The 27,127-nt window shown below is 45.0% G+C and overlaps 1 protein-coding gene across 1 annotated transcript; it reads left to right on the top strand.

Annotated features, from left to right (window-relative positions):
* Window positions 1-104: 104 nt before the first annotated feature.
* Window positions 105-26,099, top strand: LOC311233598 (putative defense protein Hdd11; the record flags this gene model as incomplete). The annotated part of the gene is made up of 4 exons (XM_084320565.1): window positions 105-338; window positions 22,689-22,798; window positions 23,566-23,630; window positions 25,383-26,099. The coding sequence occupies 4 exons, from the start codon at window positions 105-107 to the stop codon at window positions 25,538-25,540; spliced, it is 567 nt and encodes a 188-aa protein (XP_084176691.1). The 3' UTR covers window positions 25,541-26,099.
* Between the last annotated feature and the right edge of the window lie 1,028 nt (window positions 26,100-27,127).

Raw genomic sequence — 27,127 nt, 5'->3', positions numbered from 1 at the left:
GAAATATTTTCAAAAGGACCCACCTGGATCGAGGACTCCACATCTTAGATCCGTTTTTCCCTGTAAGAACTAGTTAGAAGAACCACTTAAGTTCTGACCCGACGATGGAGCTGCCGTTGTTGTCTTGTTTGGTTCTCCTCCTCCGGCTGTTGTGTTTGGGTCGTTGCTTCCCCGGCGGCGCCCCCAGCTCCTCCTGCCGGGACATGCTGCCTCGCCACGCCGGTGTTCAGCCACAGAGCTCGCCTGCTCCGTACACCGTCCTCACCAGCAGCAGCACCTTTGAGCCGGGCCAGCCCGTCACAGGTGAGATGACCGGGTGCAGCAGCGACTTTAGAACCGTCGGGGATTGGCCGTGATACCGTGCTGAACCCCTAGTGGTTTTATACTGGTTTATTATTGTGTTTGGTCTTGATGAAGGTCCACAGACGTGTGAGATACACAATGCTGTTTGGTGATGCTGAAATAAAATGCAAGGGTTCCATCAGATTAAAACTGAACGGCGTAATCTTTCTTCTTTTAGGAAACCTATGTGTTGTGTAACCAACTGGGAGTCATTGTAGACCATCAAAAAAATTACTTCGTTTTTGAGATACTGGAAGCAGAATTATTTATTTTTAATTGATGCTGCACTGTAGGAGAAAAGAAACGGCCTAAGATCATTTGTAGCAGAACTTGAAATTAGTTTTGAATGTCCAAAAAACTACTTTGTGCCACAAAGCGAGCCAACATTGTACCTAGAAGATTATGCTTTTGTGTGGTAGAGGTTGTTGTAGGAATCGGATGGTTTCAAACAGGGCTCCTGGTGGGGGGGGGGGGGTAGGAACCCCACAGCCAGACAAACGGCTCCTGGTAGAGGTGGTGGTGGGGGGGTAGGAACCCCACAGCCAGACAAACGGCTCCTGGTAGAGGTGGTGGGGCGGTACAGATGCACTACTGTGCAGAAGTCTTAGGCCACCTGAGAATTTGGTTTAACGCTACATTATTTATCTGGTCAATAAGTGCTTATCTAATTAAAAGGAACAAGAATGTGTATCCTATTGGATTGGATTTACTAACTTCAATTACAAAGCACATCATATTGGATTGGTTTTACTAACTTCAATTACAAAGCACATCATATTGGATTGGTTTTACTAACTTCAATGTTACTTGTCCTTTCGGACAAGTTATGTTTGTAGGTTTTATTGATTTTTGCTACTGGGCAGTCCGGTAGAGAGAGAGAGAGGAGGAATGGGAGATAGACCGGGGAAGACATTCGGCAAAGATCACCGGGTCCGGGAGTCGAACCCGGGTCGGCCGTGTTGCACCGTAGTGCTGTATGCGGTGCGCCACTTGGGCGCCCCATGGTTTTACTAACTTGATATACTTGATGAAATATTGTGCCATGAAATATCGCAATACAAAAAGTGACTATATGCATCATGGGGGAAAGAATATGCATTGTTGAAAAATAAATAAATGGATTGTAAATGTTTATATATGTTTTTAAACCAAATAAAGTCCAAATAAACATTTTTGGCCAAATAAAGTCCCACCAGCTCAGGAGAGAGGTTGTGCTTTTCTGTCTCTGGAGATACGCAGCAGTAAGAGGCGCTCTGTCTTCTGTCTCGTGAGCTGCAACCAGGGAAAAGTAACTAAACATAGTATCCCGTCGTGTTGAGATAGTGAGCTGAGTGAAGCGTCACCCCTGTCTTGAAGTGTGTTCTGTGCAGCTGTGTTTTCTATGAAAATACAAATATGGGATCGGGACTCTTTCAAGTTTAAGTTTCTTTATTAGTTGTCATACAAAAATACAGAATACTTTTATATGAAATGCTGTTTTCCGTTTTGCTCCTGAGAGTGCTAGGTAAAAATAGATAAAGTATAAAATAGAAAGTCAAGTACATAAACAAAGTGTAAACAAAAAGTGTTCAATATACATATATACAATACAGAGTAGAAGAAAAATTGTAACTGAGTTACAATACAATATACAGTACAGTATACAGTACAATGCAGAAATGAGATGAGGTACAACTTGTGTCAACAGCAAACAAAAATGATCTGGACCTGATCCTCGTGGCTTCAGTCCATGTTCTGGATGTTCTGGACCTGATCCTCGTGGCTTCAGTCCATGTTCTGGATGTTCTGGACCTGATCCTCGTGGCTTCAGTCCATGTTCTGGATGATCTGCTCCACCAAATCAAATTTACTTGTAAGGCCCGACAACACACGTTAATGTCCCCATGGGCCGGACACATCTTCTTTAAACAAGTCAAGAAGAAACATCACAATAAATCACACCATCATAAAACACGCCTCAGTCAGTTGAACCAGGTGTTGGTGGAATTTAACATGGAATGACTGGGGAACCAAACCTGTGTTCTTCTAGTCCTCTCACAAGAGGGAACCAAACCTGTGTTCTTCTAGTCCTCTCACAAGAGGGAACCAAACCTGTGTTCTTCTAGTCCTCTCACAAGAGGGAACCAAACCTGTGTTCTTCTAGTCCTCTCACAAGAGGGAACCAAACCTGTGTTCTTCTAGTCCTCTCACAAGAGGGAACCAAACCTGTGTTCTTCTAGTCCTCTCACAAGAGGGAACCAAACCTGTGTCCTTCTAGTCCTCTCACAAGATGGAACCAAACCCGTGTCCTTCTAGTCCTCTCACAAGATGGAACCAAACCCGTGTCCTTCTAGTCCTCTCATAGATATCAATAGCTTTCTGGGAAACAAGAAATTATTGTTTTTTTATTGTGTTAATGTTTATTTGTATTTATTGTAATGTTATATACCTAATTTTGTCAGGTGGCCTGACAGTAGAAACAGACATAACAGTAGAAACACAGACATGGTTACTGACAGTAGAAACACAGACATGGCTACAGACAGTAGAAACACAGACATGGCTACAGACAGTAGAAACACAGACATGGTTACAGACAGTAGAAACACAGACATGGCTACAGACAGTAGAAACACAGACATGGTTACAGACAGTAGAAACAGACATGGCTACAGACAGTAGAAACACAGACATGGTTACAGACAGTAGAAACACAGACATGGTGACAGACAGTAGGAACACAGACAGTAGGAACACAGACAGTAGGAACACAGACTGTAGAAACACAGACAGTGACAGACAGTAGGAACACAGACAGTGACAGACAGTAGGAACACAGACAGTGACAGACGGTAGAAACACAGACAGTAGGAACACAGACTGTAGAAACACAGACAGTAGAAACACAGACAGTAGCAGACACAGACAGTAGAAACACAGACAGTAGGAACACAGACAGTAGGAACACAGACAGTAGGAACACAGACAGTGACAGACAGTAGAAACACAGACAGTAGAAACACAGACAGTAGGAACACAGACAGTGACAGACAGTAGAAACACAGACAGTAGAAACACAGACAGTAGGAACACAGACCGTAGGAACACAGACAGTGACAGACAGTAGAAACACAGACAGTAGAAACACAGACAGTAGGAACACAGACAGTAGGAACACAGACAGTGACAGACAGTAGAAACACAGACAGTAGAAACACAGACAGTAGGAACACAGACAATGACAGACAGTAGAAACACAGACAGTAGAAACACAGACAGTGACAGACAGTAGAAACACAGACAGTAGCAGACACAGACAGTAGAAACACAGACAGTAGAAACAGACAGTAGAAACAGACAGTAGGAACACAGACAGTAGGAACACAGACAGTAGGAACACAGACAGTAGGAACACAGACAGTGACAGACAGTAGAAACACAGACAGTAGGAACACAGACAGTGACAGACAGTAGGAACACAGACAGTAGGAACACAGACAGTGACAGACAGTAGGAACACAGACAGTAGGAACACAGACAGTAGGAACACAGACAGTAGGAACACAGACAGTAGAAACACAGACAGTAGCAGACACAGACAGTAGAAACACAGACCGTAGGAACACAGACAGTAGAAACACAGACAGTAGGAACACAGACAGTGACAGACAGTAGGAACACAGACAGTAGGAACACAGACAGTAGGAACACAGACAGTAGAAACACAGACAGTAGGAACACAGACAGTAGGAACACAGACAGTAGGAACACAGACAGTGACAGACAGTAGAAACACAGACAGTAGAAACACAGACAGTAGGAACACAGACAGTAGAAACACAGACAGTAGGAACACAGACAGTGACAGACAGTAGAAACACAGACAGTAGGAACACAGACAGTAGAAACACAGACAGTAGCAGACAGTAGGAACACAGACAGTAGGAACACAGACAGTGACAGACAGTAGAAACACAGACAGTAGAAACACAGACAGTAGGAACACAGACAGTAGGAACACAGACAATGACAGACAGTAGAAACACAGACAGTAGAAACACAGACAGTGACAGACAGTAGAAACACAGACAGTAGGAACACAGACCGTAGAAACACAGACAGTAGCAGACAGTAGGAACACAGACAGTAGGAACACAGACAATGACAGACAGTAGAAACACAGACAGTAGCAGACACAGACAGTAGAAACACAGACAGTAGGAACACAGACAGTAGGAACACAGACAGTGACAGACAGTAGAAACACAGACAGTAGAAACACAGACAGTAGGAACACAGACAGTAGGAACACAGACAGTAGAAACACAGACAGTAGGAACACAGACAGTAGGAACACAGACAGTAGAAACACAGACAGTGACAGACAGTAGGAACACAGACAGTGACAGACAGTAGGAACACAGACAGTAGGAACACAGACAGTAGGAACACAGACAGTGACAGACAGTAGAAACACAGACAGTAGCAGACACAGACAGTAGAAACACAGACCGTAGGAACACAGACAGTAGGAACACAGACAGTAGAAACACAGACAGTAGGAACACAGACAGTGACAGACAGTAGGAACACAGACAGTAGGAACACAGACAGTAGGAACACAGACAGTAGGAACACAGACAGTAGGAACACAGACAGTAGGAACACAGACAGTGACAGACAGTAGAAACACAGACAGTAGAAACACAGACAGTAGGAACACAGACAGTAGAAACACAGACAGTAGGAACACAGACAGTGACAGACAGTAGAAACACAGACAGTAGGAACACAGACAGTAGAAACACAGACAGTAGCAGACAGTAGGAACACAGACAGTAGGAACACAGACAGTGACAGACAGTAGAAACACAGACAGTAGAAACACAGACAGTAGGAACACAGACAGTAGGAACACAGACAATGACAGACAGTAGAAACACAGACAGTAGAAACACAGACAGTGACAGACAGTAGAAACACAGACAGTAGGAACACAGACCGTAGAAACACAGACAGTAGCAGACAGTAGGAACACAGACAGTAGGAACACAGACAATGACAGACAGTAGAAACACAGACAGTAGCAGACACAGACAGTAGAAACACAGACAGTAGGAACACAGACAGTAGGAACACAGACAGTGACAGACAGTAGAAACACAGACAGTAGGAACACAGACAGTAGGAACACAGACAGTAGGAACACAGACAGTAGAAACACAGACAGTAGGAACACAGACAGTAGGAACACAGACAGTAGAAACACAGACAGTGACAGACAGTAGGAACACAGACAGTGACAGACAGTAGGAACACAGACAGTAGGAACACAGACAGTAGGAACACAGACAGTAGAAACACAGACAGTGACAGACAGTAGAAACACAGACAGTGACAGACAGTAGAAACACAGACAGTAGCAGACACAGACAGTAGAAACACAGACAGTAGGAACACAGACAGTAGGAACACAGACAGTAGGAACACAGACAGTGACGGACAGTAGAAACACAGACAGTAGAAACACATTCAGTGACAGACAGTAGGAACACAGACAGTAGGAACACAGACAGTAGGAACACAGACAGTAGGAACACAGACAGTAGGAACACAGACAGTGACAGACAGTAGGAACGCAGACAGTAGGAACACAGACAGTAGGAACACAGACAGTGACAGACAGTAGGAACACAGACAGTGACAGACAGTAGGAACACAGACAGTAGGAACACAGACAGTAGGAACACAGACAGTAGGAACACAGACAGTAGGAACACAGACAGTGACAGACAGTAGAAACACAGACAGTAGGAACACAGACAGTAGGAACACAGACAGTAGGAACACAGACAGTAGGAACACAGACAGTAGGAACACAGACAGTAGGAACACAGACAGTGACAGACAGTAGAAACACAGACAGTAGAAACACAGACAGTGACAGACAGTAGAAACACAGACAGTAGGAACACAGACAGTGACAGACAGTAGAAACACAGACAGTAGGAACACAGACAGTGACAGACAGTAGAAACACAGACAGTAGGAACACAGACAGTAGAAACACAGACAGTAGGAACACAGACAGTAGGAACACAGACAGTGACAGACAGTAGAAACACAGACAGTAGGAACACAGACAGTAGGAACACAGACAGTGACAGACAGTAGAAACACAGACAGTAGCAGACACAGACAGTAGAAACACAGACAGTAGGAACACAGACAGTAGGAACACAGACAGTGACGGACAGTAGAAACACAGACAGTAGAAACACATTCAGTGACAGACAGTAGGAACACAGACAGTAGGAACACAGACAGTAGGAACACAGACAGTAGGAACACAGACAGTAGGAACACAGACAGTGACAGACAGTAGGAACGCAGACAGTAGGAACACAGACAGTAGGAACACAGACAGTGACAGACAGTAGGAACACAGACAGTGACAGACAGTAGGAACACAGACAGTAGGAACACAGACAGTAGGAACACAGACAGTAGGAACACAGACAGTAGAAACACAGACAGTAGGAACACAGACAGTAGGAACACAGACAGTGACAGACAGTAGAAACACAGACAGTAGGAACACAGACAGTAGGAACACAGACAGTAGGAACACAGACAGTAGGAACACAGACAGTAGGAACACAGACAGTAGGAACACAGACAGTGACAGACAGTAGAAACACAGACAGTAGAAACACAGACAGTGACAGACAGTAGAAACACAGACAGTAGGAACACAGACAGTGACAGACAGTAGAAACACAGACAGTAGGAACACAGACAGTGACAGACAGTAGAAACACAGACAGTAGGAACACAGACAGTAGAAACACAGACAGTAGGAACACAGACAGTAGGAACACAGACAGTGACAGACAGTAGAAACACAGACAGTAGGAACACAGACAGTAGGAACACAGACAGTGACAGACAGTAGAAACACAGACAGTAGAAACACAGACAGTGACAGACAGTAGGAACACAGACAGTAGGAACACAGACAATGACAGACAGTAGAAACACAGACAGTGACAGACAGTAGAAACACAGACAGTAGCAGACACAGACAGTGGGAACACAGACAGTAGGAACACAGACAGTGACAGACAGTAGAAACACAGACAGTAGAAACACAGACAGTAGGAACACAGACAATGACAGACAGTAGAAACACAGACAGTAGAAACACAGACAGTAGGAACACAGACAATGACAGACAGTAGAAACACAGACGGTAGAAACACAGACAGTGACAGACAGTAGAAACACAGACAGTGACAGACAGTAGAAACACAGACAGTAGGAACACAGACCGTAGAAACACAGACAGTAGCAGACACAGACAGTGACAGACAGTAGAAACACAGACAGTAGCAGACACAGACAGTAGAAACACAGACAGTAGGAACACAGACAGTAGGAACACAGACAGTAGAAACACAGACAGTAGAAACAGACAGTAGGAAAACAGACAGTAGGAACACAGACAGTAGGAACACAGACAGTGACAGACAGTAGAAACACATTCAGTGACAGACAGTAGGAACACAGACAGTAGGAACACAGACAGTAGGAACACAGACAGTAGGAACACAGACAGTAGGAACACAGACTGTAGAAACACAGACAGTGACAGACAGTAGGAACACAGACAGTGACAGACAGTAGGAACACAGACAGTAGAAACACAGACAGTAGGAACACAGACAGTAGGAACACAGACAGTGACACAGTAGAAACACAGACAGCAGACACAGACAGTAGAAACACAGACAGTAGGAACACAGACAGTAGGAACACAGACAGTAGAAACACAGACAGTAGCAGACACAGACAGTAGAAACACAGACAGTAGGAACACAGACAGTAGGAACACAGACAGTGACAGACAGTAGAAACACAGACAGTAGAAACACAGACAGTGACAGACAGTAGAAACACAGACAGTAGGAACACAGACAGTGACAGACAGTAGAAACACAGACAGTAGAAACACAGACAGTAGGAACACAGACAGTAGGAACACAGACAGTAGGAACACAGACAGTGACAGACAGTAGAAACACAGACAGTAGGAACACAGACAGTGACAGACGGTAGGAACACAGACAGTAGGAACACAGACAGTAGGAACACAGACAGTAGGAACACAGACAATGACAGACAGTAGAAACACAGACAGTAGAAACACAGACAGTGACAGACAGTAGAAACACAGACAGTAGCAGACACAGACAGTAGGAACACAGACAGTAGGAACACAGACAGTAGAAACACAGACAGTAGAAACACAGACAGTAGGAACACAGACAGTAGGAACACAGACAGTGATAGACAGTAGAAACACAGACAGTAGGAACACAGACAGTAGGAACACAGACAATGACAGACAGTAGAAACACAGACAGTGACAGACAGTAGAAACACAGACAGTAGCAGACACAGACAGTGGGAACACAGACAGTAGGAACACAGACAGTGACAGACAGTAGAAACACAGACAGTAGAAACACAGACAGTAGGAACACAGACAATGACAGACAGTAGAAACACAGACAGTAGAAACACAGACAGTGACAGACAGTAGAAACACAGACAGTAGCAGACACAGACAGTAGAAACACAGACAGTAGGAACACAGACAGTAGGAACACAGACAGTAGGAACACAGACAGTAGGAACACAGACAGTAGAAACACAGACAATGACAGACAGTAGAAACACAGACAGTAGAAACACAGACAGTGACAGACAGTAGAAACACAGACAGTAGGAACACAGACAGTAGGAACACAGACAGTAGGAACACAGACAGTGACAGACAGTAGAAACACAGACAGTGACAGACAGTAGAAACACAGACAGTGACAGACAGTAGAAACACAGACAGTGACAGACAGTAGGAACACAGACAGTGACAGACAGTAGGAACACAGACAGTAGAAACACAGACAGTGACAGACAGTAGAAACACAGACAGTGACAGACAGTAGGAACACAGACAGTAGAAACACAGACAGTGACAGACAGTAGAAACACAGACAGTAGCAGACAGTAGGAACACAGACAGTGACAGACAGTAGAAACACAGACAGTGACAGACAGTAGAAACACAGACAGTAGGAACACAGACAGTAGGAACACAGACAGTAGAAACACAGACAGTAGGAACACAGACAGTAGAAACACAGACAGTAGGAACACAGACAGTAGGAACACAGACAGTAGGAACACAGACAGTAGAAACACAGACAGTAGAAACAGACAGTAGAAACAGACAGTAGGAACACAGACAGTAGGAACACAGACAGTAGGAACACAGACAGTAGGAACACAGACAGTGACAGACAGTAGGAACACAGACAGTAGGAACACAGACAGTAGAAACAGACAGTAGGAACACATATCGCCCCAACAGGTCCACGGAGGACGCCATAGCCCATGTGCTGCACACAGCAGCATCACATCTGGACAAGAGGCAGGGGAACTATGTGAGAATGCTGTTCATCGACTACAGCTCAGCATTCAATACCATAGTCCCCTCCAAACTCATAGCCAAGCTCAGGGACCTGGGCTTGAACTATGACCTGTGCCAGTGGGTCCTGGACTTCCTGACGGGCAGACCCCAGGTGGTAAGAGCCGGCAACTGCACCTCCTCATCCATCACGCTCAACATAGGGGCCCCCCAGGGCTGTGTTCTGAGCCCCCTCCTCTACTCCCTGTACACACATGACTGCGTAGCACAGCGGAACAACAACACCATCATCAAATTTGCTGATGACACAGTAGTGGTGGGCCTGATCTCTGCCAACGACGAAAGGGCCTACCTGGAATAGGTAGAGAACCTGTCACAGTGGTGTCAGGAGAACTGCCTCTCCCTGAACGTCAGCAAAACAAAAGAGATGATTGTGGACTTCAGGAGGTCGGGGGTCAAGGACTACAGCCCCCTCAGCATCGACGGGGCACCAGTTGAGAGAGTGAACAGTTTCAAGTACCTCGGAGCCCACATATCCGAGGACTTGACATGGACCACACACATTGACAGTGTTGTGAAGAAGGCACGACAACGCCTCTACTTCCTCAGGCGCCTAAGGAAGTTCCAAGTCAGTCAGAAGATCCTTAGGAACTTCTACTCATGTACAATAGAGAGCATCCTGACCGGCAACATCACCTCCTGGTTTGGGAATAGCACTGCACAAGACCGTAGCAGACTACAAAGAGTGACACGTTCAGCCGAACGCACAATTAGAGGGGGGCTTCCCACCCTCCAGAACATCTACAACAAGCGGTGCAAGGGGAAGGCTAAGAGAATTATTAAGGACTCGAGCCACCCGAACAACTGCCTCTTTGAACTGCTGCCGTCAGGCAAGCGATACCGGAGTCTTATGGCGAGCACAGAAAGACTCAGAAGGAGCTTCTATCCCCAGGCCATCAGGCTGCTAAACGAACAATAATCGCTAAACGAACAATAATCACTATGCAACAACCATCAAATGCACACAGCACACACACCCACACGCACACACTCACTCAAACAAACAACACACTGCAGCACCCACTCTCCACACTTTAGATCACACAAACACACTTACACTTTATATTTATTGATAAAGGATTTGCACTACAACTCGTACACCTACTGTGAATTGTACCTAAACTGCACCTCGTCCATTTATGCCTTGCACTATATAGTATTGTATATTAGTACACTGCACAGTATTGTATATTGTATGGTAACTACGTCTACGAACATTGTACATATGTCTAAACTGAACACTGTGACCTCTTTTTTTACTTCTAATTTTTACTATGTCTTTATTTCATACTTATCTTGTCATGCACAGTCTCTGGAGCGCAACAGTAAGAAGCATTTTGTACAAAAGTATTCTGTACTTCTGTATGACAACTATTAAAGAAACTTGAAACTTGAAACAGACAGTAGGAACACAGACAGTAGGAACACAGACAGTAGAAACACAGACAGTAGAAACAGACAGTAGGAACACCGACAGTAGGAACACAGACAGTAGGAACACAGACAGTGACAGACAGTAGAAACACAGACAGTAGAAACACAGACAGTAGAAACAGACAGTAGGAACACCGACAGTAGGAACACAGACAGTAGGAACACAGACAGTGACAGACAGTAGAAACACAGACAGTAGAAACACAGACAGTGACAGACAGTAGAAACACAGACAGTAGGAACACAGACAGTGACAGACAGTAGAAACACAGACAGTAGGAACACAGACAGTGACAGACAGTAGAAACACAGACAGTAGAAACACAGACAGTAGGAACACAGACAGTGACAGACAGTAGAAACACAGACAGTAGGAACACAGACAGTGACAGACAGTAGAAACACAGACAGTAGGAACACAGACAGTAGAAACACAGACAGTAGGAACACAGACAGTAGGAACACAGACAGTGACAGACAGTAGAAACACAGACAGTAGGAACACAGACAGTAGGAACACAGACAGTGACAGACAGTAGAAACACAGACAGTAGAAACACAGACAGTGACAGACAGTAGAAACACAGACAGTAGGAACACAGACAGTGACAGACAGTAGAAACACAGACAGTAGGAACACAGACAGTAGAAACACAGACAGTAGCAGACAGTAGGAACACAGACAGTGACAGACAGTAGAAACACAGACAGTAGAAACACAGACAGTAGGAACACAGACAGTGACAGACAGTAGAAACACAGACAGTAGAAACAGACAGTAGGAACACAGACAGTAGGAACACAGACAATGACAGACAGTAGAAACACAGACGGTAGAAACACAGACAGTGACAGACAGTAGAAACACAGACAGTGACAGACAGTAGAAACACAGACAGTAGGAACACAGACCGTAGAAACACAGACAGTAGCAGACAGTAGGAACACAGACAGTAGGAACACAGACAATGACAGACAGTAGAAACACAGACAGTAGCAGACACAGACAGTGACAGACAGTAGAAACACAGACAGTAGGAACACAGACAGTAGGAACACAGACAGTAGAAACACAGACAGTAGAAACAGACAGTAGGAAAACAGACAGTAGGAACACAGACAGTAGGAACACAGACAGTGACAGACAGTAGAAACACAGACAGTAGAAACACATTCAGTGACAGACAGTAGGAACACAGACAGTAGGAACACAGACAGTAGGAATACAGACAGTAGGAACACAGACAGTAGGAACACAGACTGTAGAAACACAGACAGTGACAGACAGTAGGAACACAGACAGTAGAAACACAGACAGTAGGAACACAGACAGTGACACAGTAGAAACACAGACAGCAGACACAGACAGTAGAAACACAGACAGTAGGAACACAGACAGTAGGAACACAGACAGTAGGAACACAGACAGTAGCAGACACAGACAGTAGAAACACAGACAGTAGGAACACAGACAGTAGGAACACAGACAGTGACAGACAGTAGAAACACAGACAGTAGAAACACAGACAGTGACAGACAGTAGAAACACAGACAGTAGGAACACAGACAGTGACAGACAGTAGAAACACAGACAGTAGAAACACAGACAGTAGGAACACAGACAGTAGGAACACAGACAGTAGGAACACAGACAGTGACAGACAGTAGAAACACAGACAGTAGGAACACAGACAGTGACAGACGGTAGGAACACAGACAGTAGGAACACAGACAGTAGGAACACAGACAGTAGAAACACAGACAGTGACAGACAGTAGAAACACAGACAGTAGCAGACACAGACAGTAGAAACACAGACAGTAGGAACACAGACAGTAGGAACACAGACAGTAGAAACACAGACAGTAGGAACACAGACAGTAGGAACACAGACAGTGACAGACAGTAGAAACACAGACAGTAGGAACACAGACAGTAGGAACACAGACAATGACAGACAGTAGAAACACAGACAGTAGAAACACAGACAGTGACAGACGGTAGAAACACAGACAGTAGCAGACACAGACAGTGGGAACACAGACAGTAGGAACACAGACAGTGACAGACAGTAGAAACACAGACAGTAGAAACACAGAGAGTAGGAACACAGACAGTAGGAACACAGACAATGACAGACAGTAGAAACACAGACAGTAGAAACACAGACAGTGACAGACAGTAGAAACACAGACAGTAGCAGACACAGACAGTAGAAACACAGACAGTAGGAACACAGACAGTAGGAACACAGACAGTAGAAACACAGACAGTAGGAACACAGACAGTAGGAACACAGACAGTGACAGACAGTAGAAACACAGACAGTAGGAACACAGACAGTAGGAACACAGACAGTGACAGACAGTAGAAACACAGACAGTGACAGACAGTAGAAACACAGACAGTGACAGACAGTAGAAACACAGACAGTGACAGACAGTAGGAACACAGACAGTGACAGACAGTAGGAACACAGACAGTAGAAACACAGACAGTGACAGACAGTAGAAACACAGACAGTGACAGACAGTAGGAACACAGACAGTAGAAACACAGACAGTGACAGACAGTAGAAACACAGACAGTAGCAGACAGTAGGAACACAGAGAGTGACAGACAGTAGAAACACAGACAGTGACAGACAGTAGAAACAGACAGTAGAAACACAGACAGTAGGAACACAGACAGTAGGAACACAGACAGTAGAAACACAGACAGTAGGAACACAGACAGTAGAAACACAGACAGTAGGAACACAGACAGTGACAGACAGTAGGAACACAGACAGTAGAAACACAGACAGTAGAAACACAGACAGTAGAAACAGACAGTAGGAACACAGACAGTAGGAACACAGACAGTAGGAACACAGACAGTAGGAACACAGACAGTGACAGACAGTAGGAACACAGACAGTAGAAACAGACAGTAGGAACACAGACAGTAGGAACACAGACAGTAGGAACACAGACAGTAGGAACACAGACAGTGACAGACAGTAGAAACACAGACAGTAGAAACACAGACAGTAGAAACACAGACAGTAGGAACACAGACAGTAGGAACACAGACAGTAGGAACACAGACAGTAGGAACACAGACAGTAGGAACACAGACAGTGACAGCCAGTAGGAACACAGACAGTAGAAACACAGACAGTAGGAACACAGACAGTAGGAACACAGACAGTGACAGACAGTAGAAACACAGACAGTAGCAGACACAGACAGTAGAAACACAGAACGTAGGAACACAGACAGTAGAAACACAGACAGTAGAAACACAGACAGTAGGAACACAGACAGTAGGAACACAGACAGTAGGAACACAGACAGTGACAGACAGTAGAAACACAGACAGTAGAAACACAGACAGTAGGAACACAGACAGTGACAGACAGTAGAAACACAGACAGTAGGAACACAGACAGTGACAGACAGTAGAAACACAGACAGTAGGAACACAGACAGTAGAAACACAGACAGTAGCAGACAGTAGGAACACAGACAGTAGGAACACAGACAGTTACAGACAGTAGAAACACATACAGTAGAAACACAGACAGTAGGAACACAGACAGTAGGAACACAGACAATGACAGACAGTAGAAACACAGACAGTAGAAACACAGACAGTGACAGACAGTAGAAACACAGACAGTGACAGACAGTAGAAACACAGACAGTAGAAACACAGACAGTAGCAGACAGTAGGAACACAGACAGTAGGAACACAGACAATGACAGACAGTAGAAACACAGACAGTAGCAGACACAGACAGTAGGAACACAGACAGTAGGAACACAGACAGTAGGAACACAGACAGTAGGAACACAGACAGTGACAGACAGTAGAAACACAGACAGTAGAAACACAGACAGTAGGAACACAGACAGTAGGAACACAGACAGTAGAAACACAGACAGTAGGAACACAGACAGTAGAAACACAGACAGTGACAGACAGTAGGAACACAGACAGTGACAGACAGTAGGAACACAGACAGTAGGAACACAGACAGTGACAGACAGTAGAAACACAGACAGTAGGAACACAGACAGTGACAGACAGTAGGAACACAGACAGTAGGAACACAGACAGTAGCAGACAGTAGGAACACAGACAGTGACAGACAGTAGGAACACAGACAGTGACAGACAGTAGGAACACAGACAGTAGGAACACAGACAGTAGGAACACAGACAGTGACAGACAGTAGGAACACAGACAGTAGGAACACAGACAGTAGCAGACAGTAGGAACACAGACAGTGACAGACAGTAGGAACACAGACAGTAGGAACACAGACAGTAGGAACACAGACAGTAGGAACACAGACAGTAGGAACACAGACAGTAGAAACACAGACAGTGACAGACAGTAGAAACACAGACAGTAGGAACACAGACCGTAGCAGACAGTAGGAACACAGACAGTAGGAACACAGACAATGACAGACAGTAGCAGACACAGACAGTTACAGACAGTAGAAACACAGACAGTAGGAACACAGACAGTAGGAACACAGACAATGACAGACAGTAGAAACACAGACAGTAGAAACACAGACAGTGACAGACAGTAGAAACACAGACAGTGACAGACAGTAGAAACACAGACAGTAGGAACACAGACAGTAGCAGACAGTAGGAACACAGACCGTAGGAACACAGACAATGACAGACAGTAGAAACACAGACAGTAGCAGACACAGACAGTAGGAACACAGACAGTAGGAAGGAACACAGACAGTGACAGACAGTAGAAACACAGACAGTAGAAACACAGACAGTAGGAACACAGACAGTAGGAACACAGACAGTAGAAACACAGACAGTAGGAACACAGACAGTAGAAACACAGACAGTGACAGACAGTAGGAACACAGACAGTGACAGACAGTAGGAACACAGACAGTGACAGACGGTAGAAACACAGACAGTAGGAACACAGACAGTGACAGACAGTAGGAACACAGACAGTAGGAACACAGACAGTAGCAGACAGTAGGAACACAGACAGTGACAGACAGTAGGAACACAGACAGTGACAGACAGTAGGAACACAGACAGTAGGAACACAGACAGTAGGAACACAGACAGTGACAGACAGTAGGAACACAGACAGTAGGAACACAGACAGTAGCAGACAGTAGGAACACAGACAGTGACAGACAGTAGGAACACAGACAGTAGGAACACAGACAGTAGGAACACAGACAGTAGGAACACAGACAATGACAGACAGTAGAAACACAGACAGTAGAAACACAGACTGACAGACAGTAGAAACACAGACAGTGACAGACAGTAGAAACACAGACGGTAGGAACACAGACCGTAGCAGACAGTAGGAACACAGACAGTAGGAACACAGACAATGACAGACAGTAGCAGACACAGACAGTAGCAGACACAGACAGTAGAAACACAGACAGTAGGAACACAGACAGTAGGAACACAGACAGTGACAGACAGTAGAAACACAGACAGTAGAAACACATTCAGTGACAGACAGTAGGAACACAGACAGTAGGAACACAGACAGTAGGAACACAGACAGTAGAAACACAGACAGTAGGAACACAGACAGTAGGAACACAGACAGTAGGAACACAGACAGTAGGAACACAGACAGTAGAAACACAGACAGTAGGAACACAGACAGTGACAGACAGTAGAAACACAGACAGTAGCAGACACAGACGGTAGAAACACAGACAGTAGGAACACAGACAGTGACAGACAGTAGGAACACAAGTAGGAAGGTTGCGCTCTCCAGACTACACGACGAGGTAAATAGAATACAAGTGGCTAACGTTAACGCCGCCATTTTAGTACTGGGAGATTTCAATAGCGCCAATCTGAGAAAGGTATTGCCCGACTTCTATCAGCATGTGACTTGCAACACCAGAGGCGGTAACATCCTAGATCACTGTTACACGCAATTTAAAGGTGGCTACAAGGCTCATTCTGATAGTGGCTTTGGCAAGTCAGATCACGCATCCATTTTCCTTTCACCAAAGTATAGACAGAGAATTAAAAGTACTCCCGTAGTCTCGCGAGAGGTGCAGAAATGGGATCTGACGTCAGAAGAGACGATCCGGTCAGTGTTTCACCACACAGACTGGATTGTGTTCCGCGACACAGATAACATTAATGCCTACACGGAGACAGTGCTGGACTATGTCTGTACTAGGGTGAAAGAAACAATCCCCACTACCAAAATGAAAGTTTACCCAAATCAAAAACCCTGGGTAGACAAATCCGTCCGTGAAGCTCTGAGAGAGCGCACCAAAGCATACAATGACGGCCTAGTGGCAGGCAACATGAATGACCACAAGGTGGCGCGACACAACGTAAGGAGGACAGTGTCAGAGGCCAAACGGCGCTACAGGGATAATATTGAACTCCAGTTTGAACAAGCTGACTCTAGAGCTATGTGGCAGGGGCTCAAAACGATGACAGACTACAAAGGCGCCTCCCTCAAACTGAACAGTGACATCTCCTTAGCAAACGACCTCAATACCTTCTATGCGAGGTTTGATGCTGGTAATAACAACACCAGCTCACAAGCCTCGGCAATGGGGGGGGGGGGGTCGGCTGCTGATGGAGGCGCAGTGTTCAGGGTAACAGAGCATGAGGTGAGGCGGACCTTTAAAAAAGTGAATATCAGGAAGGCAGCAGGTCCGGACGGCATCCCCGGCCGCGTCCTAAAAGTCTGTGCCGACCAACTGGCCCCAGTATTCACTGACATATTTAACCTGTCCTTAGAACAGGCTGTCATCCCCACCTGCCTGAAGAAGTCCACTATTATCCCTGTACCCAAAAAATCCAAGCCTGCTTGCCTCAACGACTACCGCCCTGTAGCTCTCACCTCCATAGCCATGAAGTGCTTTGAGAAGCTAGTAAAGGGCTACATCTGCTCCTCCCTCCCCATCAACATGGACCCCCTGCAATTTGCATACCGCCCCAACAGGTCCACGGAGGACGCCATATCCCATGTGCTGCACACAGCAGCATCACACCTGGACAAGAGGCAGGGGAACTATGTGAGAATGCTATTCATCGACTACAGCTCGGCATTCAATACCATAGTCCCCTCCATACTCATAGCCAAGCTCAGGGACCTGGGCTTGGGCTATGACCTCTGCCAGTGGGTCTTGGACTTCCTGACTGGCAGACCCCAGGTGGTGAGAGCAGGCAACTGCACCTCCTCATCCATCACCCTCAACATAGGGGCCCCCCAGGGCTGTGTTCTGAGTCCCCTCCTCTACTCCCTGTACACACACGACTGTGTGGCTTAGCGGAGTAGCAATACAATCGTCAAATTTGCTGACGACACAGTGGTGGTGGGCCTGATCTCTGCCAACGACGAGAGGGCCTACCTGGAAGAGGTCAAGGTCCTGGCGGGATGGTGCCAGGAAAACAGCCTCTCCCTGAACGTCAGCAAAACAAAGGAGATGATTGTGGACTTCAGGAGGTCGGGGGTCAAGGACTACAGCCCCCTCAGCATCGACGGGGCACCGGTTGAGAGAGTCAACAGCTTCAAGTACCTCGGAGCCTACATATCCGAGGACTTGACATGGACCACACACATTAACAGTGTGGTGAAGAAGGCACGACAACGCCTCTACTTCCTCAGGCGCCTAAGGAAGTTCCAAGTCAGCCAGAAGATCCTTAAGAACTTCTACTCATGTACAATAGAGAGCATCTTGACCGGCAACATCACCTCCTGGTTTGGGAATAGCACTGCAAAAGACCAAAGCAGACTACAAAGAGTGACACGTTCAGCCGAACGCACAATTGGAGGGGGGCTCCCCACCCTCCAGAACATTTACTACAAGCGTTGCAAGGGCAAGGCTAAGAGAATCATTAAAGACTCCAGTCACCCGAACAACTGCCTCTTCGAACTGCTGCGGTCAGGCAAGCGATACAGGAGTCTCAAGGCGAGCACAGAAAGACTCAGAAGTAGCTTCTATCCCCAGGCCATCAGGCTGCTAAACGAACAATGAATGAACACTACACAACAACAACCACCAAACGCACATAGCACACACATCCACACGCACACACCCACTTTAAACAAACACACTGTAGCACCCACTCCACACACTTTATAGCACACACCCACTTTAAACAAACACACTGTAGCACCCACTCCCCACACTTTATATTTATGGATGAAGGATTGCACTACAACTCGTACACCTTACTGTAAATTGTACCTAAAATTGTACCTCATCCCATTTCTGCTTTGCACTAGATAGTACTGTACATTAGTACACTGCATAGTATTGTGTATTGTATATTATATGGTAACTCAGAACATTGTACATATGTCTATACCGAACACTGTGACCTCATTTTCTTCTTCTAAATTCATGCTATATTATGTTATTATGTTATTTGATACTATCTTGTCTAGCACAGTCTCTGGAGCGTAACAGTAAGAAGCATTTTGTATGAAAGTATTCTGTACTTCTGTATGACAACTATTAAAGAACTTGAACTTGAACTTGAGGAACACAGACAGTAGAAACACAGACAGTAGGAACACAGACAGTAGCAGACAGTAGGAACACAGACAGTAGAAACACAGACAGTAGGAACACAGACAGTAGGAACACAGACAGTGACAGACAGTAGAAACACAGACAGTAGAAACACAGACAGTGACAGACAGTAGAAACACAGACAGTAGGAACACAGACAGTGACAGACAGTAGAAACACAGACAGTAGGAACACAGACAGTGACAGACAGTAGAAACACAGACAGTAGGAACACGGACAGTAGAAACACAGACAGTAGGAACACAGACAGTAGGAACACAGACAGTGACAGACAGTAGAAACACAGACAGTAGGAACACAGACAGTAGGAACACAGACAGTGACAGACAGTAGAAACACAGACAGTAGAAACACAGACAGTAGGAACACAGACAGTGACAGACAGTAGAAACACAGACAGTAGGAACACAGACAGTAGAAACACAGACAGTAGCAGACAGTAGGAACACAGACAGTAGGAACACAGACAGTGACAGACAGTAGAAACACAGACAGTAGGAACACAGACAGTAGGAACACAGACAGTGACAGACAGTAGAAACACAGACAGTAGAAACACAGACAGTAGGAACACAGACAGTAGGAACACAGACAGTAGAAACACAGACAGTAGGAACACAGACAGTAGGAACACAGACAGTAGGAACACAGACAGTGACAGACAGTAGAAACACAGACGGTAGAAACACAGACAGTGACAGACAGTAGAAACACAGACAGTGACAGACAGTAGAAACACAGACAGTAGGAACACAGACCGTAGAAACACAGACAGTAGCAGACAGTAGGAACACAGACAGTAGGAACACAGACAATGACAGACAGTAGAAACACAGACAGTAGCAGACACAGACAGTGACAGACAGTAGAAACACAGACAGTAGCAGACACAGACAGTAGAAACACAGACAGTAGGAACACAGACAGTAGGAACACAGACAGTAGAAACACAGACAGTGACAGACAGTAGGAACACAGACAGTGACAGACAGTAGGAACACAGACAGTAGGAACACAGACAGTAGGAACACAGACAGTGACAGACAGTAGGAACACAGACAGTAGGAACACAGACAGTGACAGACAGTAGGAACACAGACAGTAGGAACACAGACAGTAGGAACACAGACAGTGACAGACAGTAGGAACACAGACAGTAGGAACACAGACAGTGACAGACAGTAGGAACACAGACAGTAGGAACACAGACAGTAGGAACACAGACAGTGACAGACAGTAGGAACACAGACAGTAGGAACACAGACAGTAGGAACACAGACAGTGACAGACAGTAGGAACACAGACAGTAGGAACACAGACAGTGACAGACAGTAGAAACACAGACAGTGACAGACAGTAGGAACACAGACAGTAGAAACACAGACAGTAGCAGACAGTAGGAACACAGACAGTAGGAACACAGACAGTGACAGACAGTAGGAACACAGACAGTAGAGTTGGGTATGAGTCTGTGGCTGAACGAGCTTCTCATCTTGACTAGCTCGTCGTAGAGGGGGTGGTAGGGGTTCTCCATGATGGCAGCCAGCTTCCTTCTCATCCCCCTCTCTGCCATCACCTCTAGTCTAGGTAGCTCGACTCCCACCACGGATACAATATGTACAGTGATGCAGGTATAAAGACACTATGGTAGTAAGTCATACTGGCCAGCAGCGTAACTAGTAAGAGTAGGTAAGGGACATGTACAAATATAGATATATTATCTACAGATGTGTAAAAAGGATTATATGCAGGTATGTACAGACAGATGTGGACAGATATATATATACGGTAATAATAAAAATATATACTGTATATAAAGCATTATTGTACATGCTATCATACAGAGTTATGGGTATGCAGGTGTATAAGTATAGGTATATAGAAGAATTATATGCAGGTGTTTTCAGACATCTGTATATATATATATATATGCAGTAAATATAATTGTATATATATGTTTTAGTTTTACATTTAGTCATTTAGCTGAACACTTTTATCCAAAGCGACTTACAAGTTCTGTACGACAAGTCAACAGGAAGGGTACAACTCTTTCAGCTGAGTAACAATGTTCATCAAACAGTGTTGAAACTTGGGTGCTGCAGTGTTGAGTGCATAGACCACTGGACTTCCACGTTACATTGAGCTCATGGGAGAGAGAGCGGGGGGAGAAAATTAATGAATGTGGATGAGAGCCTTGACATTAAGTGCTTGTAGCTACGGCTGTGGGTGTAGGGGGTCATGATCCAATAGACTTTTATAGTCTCCTGAACACAGAGAGACCAATCTCAAGTCGATCTGCACTTTCTCGGCTGAGCTATAGTCACTTTTCCGCACCTATTCCCGAACTCTGCATGCTATCATACAGAGTTATATGGGTAGACTATAGTATGAGGTAGGTAGTTATGATCTATACAATTTAGCTATAAATGCACTCTTCTACCTCAGGTTGGGTTTTTAATGCTGTGATCTAATAGACTATTAACACTATTGTTTTTTTTACATATACGACAAGTGCGACAGTGGCTCAGGAGGTAGAGCGATCGTCTGGTAATCGGAAGGTTCCCGGTTCGATTCCCACTCCTCCCGGGCAGCGTGTTGAAGTGTCCTTGAGCAAGACACTTAACCCCTAATTGCTCCCGATGAGCAGGTCGGCACCTTGCATGGTCGCCGTCGGTGTGTGAATGTGTGAGTGAATGGGTAAAATGTGAGGAACAACTTTGGATAAAAGCTATATAAATGTTTACCATGTCTAAGTGGGACCTGCTGCCAGGTGACTCGTGTCTCTGGTTCTTCTGTGTGAAGTGCTCAGGGAACCTCCATGGGGCCCTCTGCCACTCCAACACCAACCTGAAGGACAACAGCACGGCCTACACCTGGATCCCTCCCAGCGCTCCCAGCACCGTCTTCTTCACGTAAGGATTTAGTGGTAATTTCGCGTCCTCTGGCGCCACCATCAGGCCAAGGATTTACAATGAGCGCATCTCCTGACCCGTTGGTCAAACAGTCACAAGGTTTGCTGTGAACATTTATGACCTCTAGACAAAGGCGCCTATTGATTTTAACTTTGAACCATGAACTCTGGCACCACTATATAGATTCATAACCTGGGTCTGTGGAGACTGGCAATATCGGTAACACTTGTTTCTGTCCTCTACGCTGTGAAATGTTGTATGTGAAAGTAATGGGTAGATTGTTTGGCCTTGGCGGAGGTCGTTCTTTAGTCTTTAGTTTGAACCTTTATTTACTGGGTGGGTTCAGTCTCACTACGCTCTTTATAACAATGCCCTGCTTCACACTGGCACTGTTCCACACATTCACACCTAGGATCTGCCCAGTACACTGTCTGACACTGTTAGCTGCCCAGTACAACCACTGTCTGACACTGTTAGCTGCCCAGTACAACCACTGTCTGACACTGTTAGCTGCCCAGTACAACCACTGTTAGCTGCCCAGTACAACCACTGTTAGCTGCCCAGTACAACCACTGTCTGACACCATTAGCTGTCCAGTACAACCACTGTCTGACACTGTTAGCTGCCCAGTACAACCACTGTCTGACACTGTTAGCTGCCCAGTACAACCACTGTCTGACACTGTTAGCTGCCCAGTACAACCACTGTCTGACACTGTTAGCTGTATTTCTTTGACTTGTTCTGAGCTGCATGTGGTTATTTTTCAGGGTCACTGTAGCCCAGCAGCGCTCTGTGTACTGGCTCAATGTCACGTCAGCAACTCTGACCAGAGGTGAGTAGAGAGCAGGGTGCAGTAAACTAACTAGAGGTCAGTAGAGCGCAGGGTGCAGTAAACTAACTAGAGGTCAGTAGCTGCAGGGTGCAGTAAACTAACTAGAGGTCAGTAGAGCGCATGGTGCAGTAAACTAACTAGAGGTCAGTAGAGAGCAGGGTGCAGTAAACTAACTAGAGGTCAGTAGAGCGCAGAGTGCAGTAAACTAACTAGAGGTCAGTAGCTGCAGGGTGCAGTAAACTAACTAGAGGTGAGTAGAGAGCAGGGTGCAGTAAACTAACTAGAGGTCAGTAGCTGCAGGGTGCAGTAAACTAACTAGAGGTCAGTAGCTGCAGGGTGCAGTAAACTAACTAGAGGTCAGTAGAGAGCAGGGTGCAGTAAACTAACTAGAGGTCAGTAGAGAGCAGGGTGCAGTAAACTAACTAGAGGTCAGTAGAGAGCAGGGTGCAGTAAACTAACTAGAGGTCAGTAGCTGCAGGGTGCAGTAAACTAACTAGAGGTGAGTAGAGAGCAGAGTGCAGTAAACTAACTAGAGGTCAGTAGCTGCAGGGTGCAGTAAACTAACTAGAGGTCAGTAGAGAGCAGGGTGCAGTAAACTAACTAGAGGTGAGTAGAGAGCAGAGTGCAGTAAACTAACTAGAGGTCAGTAGAGAGCAGGGTGCAGTAAACTAACTAGAGGTGAGTAGAGAGCAGGGTGCAGTAAACTAACTAGAGGTGAGTAGAGAGCAGGGTGCAGTAAACTAACTAGAGGTCAGTAGAGAGCAGGGTGCAGTAAACTATTCTACTCAGCTTATATTCTCTCAAGACACGTCAATATTTACTCGGCTGATATTCTTTCAAGACACGTCGATATCTACTCAGCTGATATTCTTTAAGACGTGTCAATATCTAGCTTTCTGTGTGTAGCTGAAGATAAAGGTGTCTAGTTACCACACATTGGACCATGACAGGTTGAACCTATTAAGTGACATCACACATGCAACTCAGATTTCAGGGAAGTGCAGAGAAGCTCCTCTCCAGGGGAAGAATGTGAAGAAGGAGCTCTGGTGATAAGTAACAACCTGTATAGTCAAAGTCATTCCTCCAAGAGGAGTTCACCATTAAATAATATAATAATATTATTAAAGATAACATATAACATATTTTTATATTTAGTTAATCATATTCTTTACACTGTTTATTTTTGTCTCATTTTTAGATTCAAATTTAATTTCATTGCCTATATTTATGTCCTTCTACTATTACCCTGCCCATACCTGTACCTCCCCTCCCCCATGCTGCTATGATGCCCGTATTTCCCCAAGGGGATCAATAAAGGGGAATATCTTATCTTATCTGAATGGACTATGTGATAATTAAACCTATACCTGAGAATGTGTTGAGTTGAGGACAGCTAAATAATAATAGATTTAATTTATATAGCACACTTTAAACTCAGTGAGCTCTCAAGGTGAATTAATGAAATTAATGAATACTTTATTTAACAGATTGCAGAATGGGTACAATACAGTACGGCTCAATACACTTTTAAGGGGATGCAGACCAGAGAAAGACGTTTGTCTTGTTTACATCAGGGTCCCCCATTTTCAATTCATAGTGAGGTGCTTCACAGCAGAAGGAAAATACTAATTTAAAATAGAATAAAAGGTTTAAAATGAATAAAAATAAAAAGATAAGAATAAAAAGGTTTAAAACAAAAACATTTTAAAATGAATCTGTGAACATAACGTCCCTCTCGTCCCTCCCTCTCAGGAGACGGTGGTGCTGTGGGTGGAGGAGGTGTTGGAGGAGCGAAGGGAAACTCTCCACTGCCAATGTGTGTCCTCCTGGTGTCCCAGGTCATATATCACCATGTCCTCCTGCGTCCTCTAGACCGTCCTGCTCCGTCACTGGGACGTTGGAGACATTAGGGAACGAGCAGAGGAACACTTCTGTTAAATAACCACACATCTCGTTCTCGTCTGGACAATCTTCTGTTAAATAACCACACGTCTCGTTCTCGTCTGGACAATCTTCTGTTAAATAACCATGTCTCCTTCTCGTCTGGACAATCTTCTGTTAAATAACCACACGTCTCCTTCTCGTCTGGACAATCTTCTGTTAAATAACCACACGTCTCCTTCTGTTAAATAACCACACGTCTTCCTTCTGTTAAATAACCACACGTCTTCCTTCTGTTAAATAACCACACGTCTTCCTTCTGTTAAATAACCACACGTCTCATTCTCGTCTGGACAATCTTCTGTTAAATAACCACACGTCTTCCTTCTGTTAAATAACCACACGTCTTCCTTCTGTTAAATAACCACACATCTTCCTTCTGTTAAATAACCACACGTCTCCCTTCTGTTAAATAACCACAGGTCTTCCTTCTGTTAAATAACCACACGTCTCGTTCTCGTCTGGACAATCTTCCCGCCTTGGCTTTACTTTTAGAAGACTAGACCTACACTCTGCTTTTTCAGTGAAACTGAGCCAAGTCACATGTACTGTATGAAGGTTTATTTCACACTTGGGAATAATAAAGGATAGAAGCTGTTTCTGTAACGCTAGACTTTTTGATTGAAACTGAGCTCAAATGTAGCACGTTGATTCCACCAGGGATGTACAGATGGCAGTATGGGTACAGATGATACCAGGCTATAGTAGTATGGGTACAGATGATACCAGGCTATAGTATAGCAGTATGGGTACAGATGATACCAGGCTATAGTATAGCAGTATGGGTACAGATGATACCAGGCTACAGCAGTATGGGTACAGATGATACCAGGCTATAGCAGTATGGGTACAGATGATACCAGGCTATAGCAGTATGGGTACAGATGATACCAGGCTATAGCAGTATGGGTACAGATGATACCAGGCTATAGCAGTATGGGTACAGATGATACCAGGCCACACCAGTATGGGTATATGATACCAGGCTACAGCAGTATGGGTACAGATGATACCAGGCCACAGCAGTATGGGTACAGATGATACCAGGCTATAGCAGTATGGGTACAGATGATACCAGGCCACAGCAGTATGGGTATATGATACCAGGCTACAGCAGTATGGGTACAGATGATACCAGGCTATAGCAGTATGGGTACAGATGATACCAGGCTACAGCAGTATGGGTACAGATGATACCAGGCCACAGCAGTATCGGTGGTGAATAACTTCTACTGAACTCTAAATGCTACCAAGAGTCATTTGTAACAAAGCAGCTTGACATAGAAGGATGTTTAGGACAGAGACATTAGGATGTTTAGGACAGACATTATGATGTTTAGGACATAGAGACATTAGGATGTTTAGGACAGACATTATGATGTTTAGGACATAGAGACATTAGGATGTTTAGGACATAGAGACATTATGATGTTTAGGACATAGAGACATTAGGATGTTTAGGACATAGAGACATTAGGATGTTTAGGACATAGAGACATTAGGATGTTTAGGACATAGAGACATAAGGATGTTTAGGACATAGAGACATTATGATG

The sequence above is a fragment of the Notolepis coatsorum genome, assembly GCF_963971535.1.
Source record: "Notolepis coatsorum genome assembly, chromosome: 8".
Taxonomy (NCBI): domain Eukaryota; kingdom Metazoa; phylum Chordata; class Actinopteri; order Aulopiformes; family Paralepididae; genus Notolepis; species Notolepis coatsorum.
This window is presented reverse-complemented; position numbering and strand designations above follow the sequence as displayed.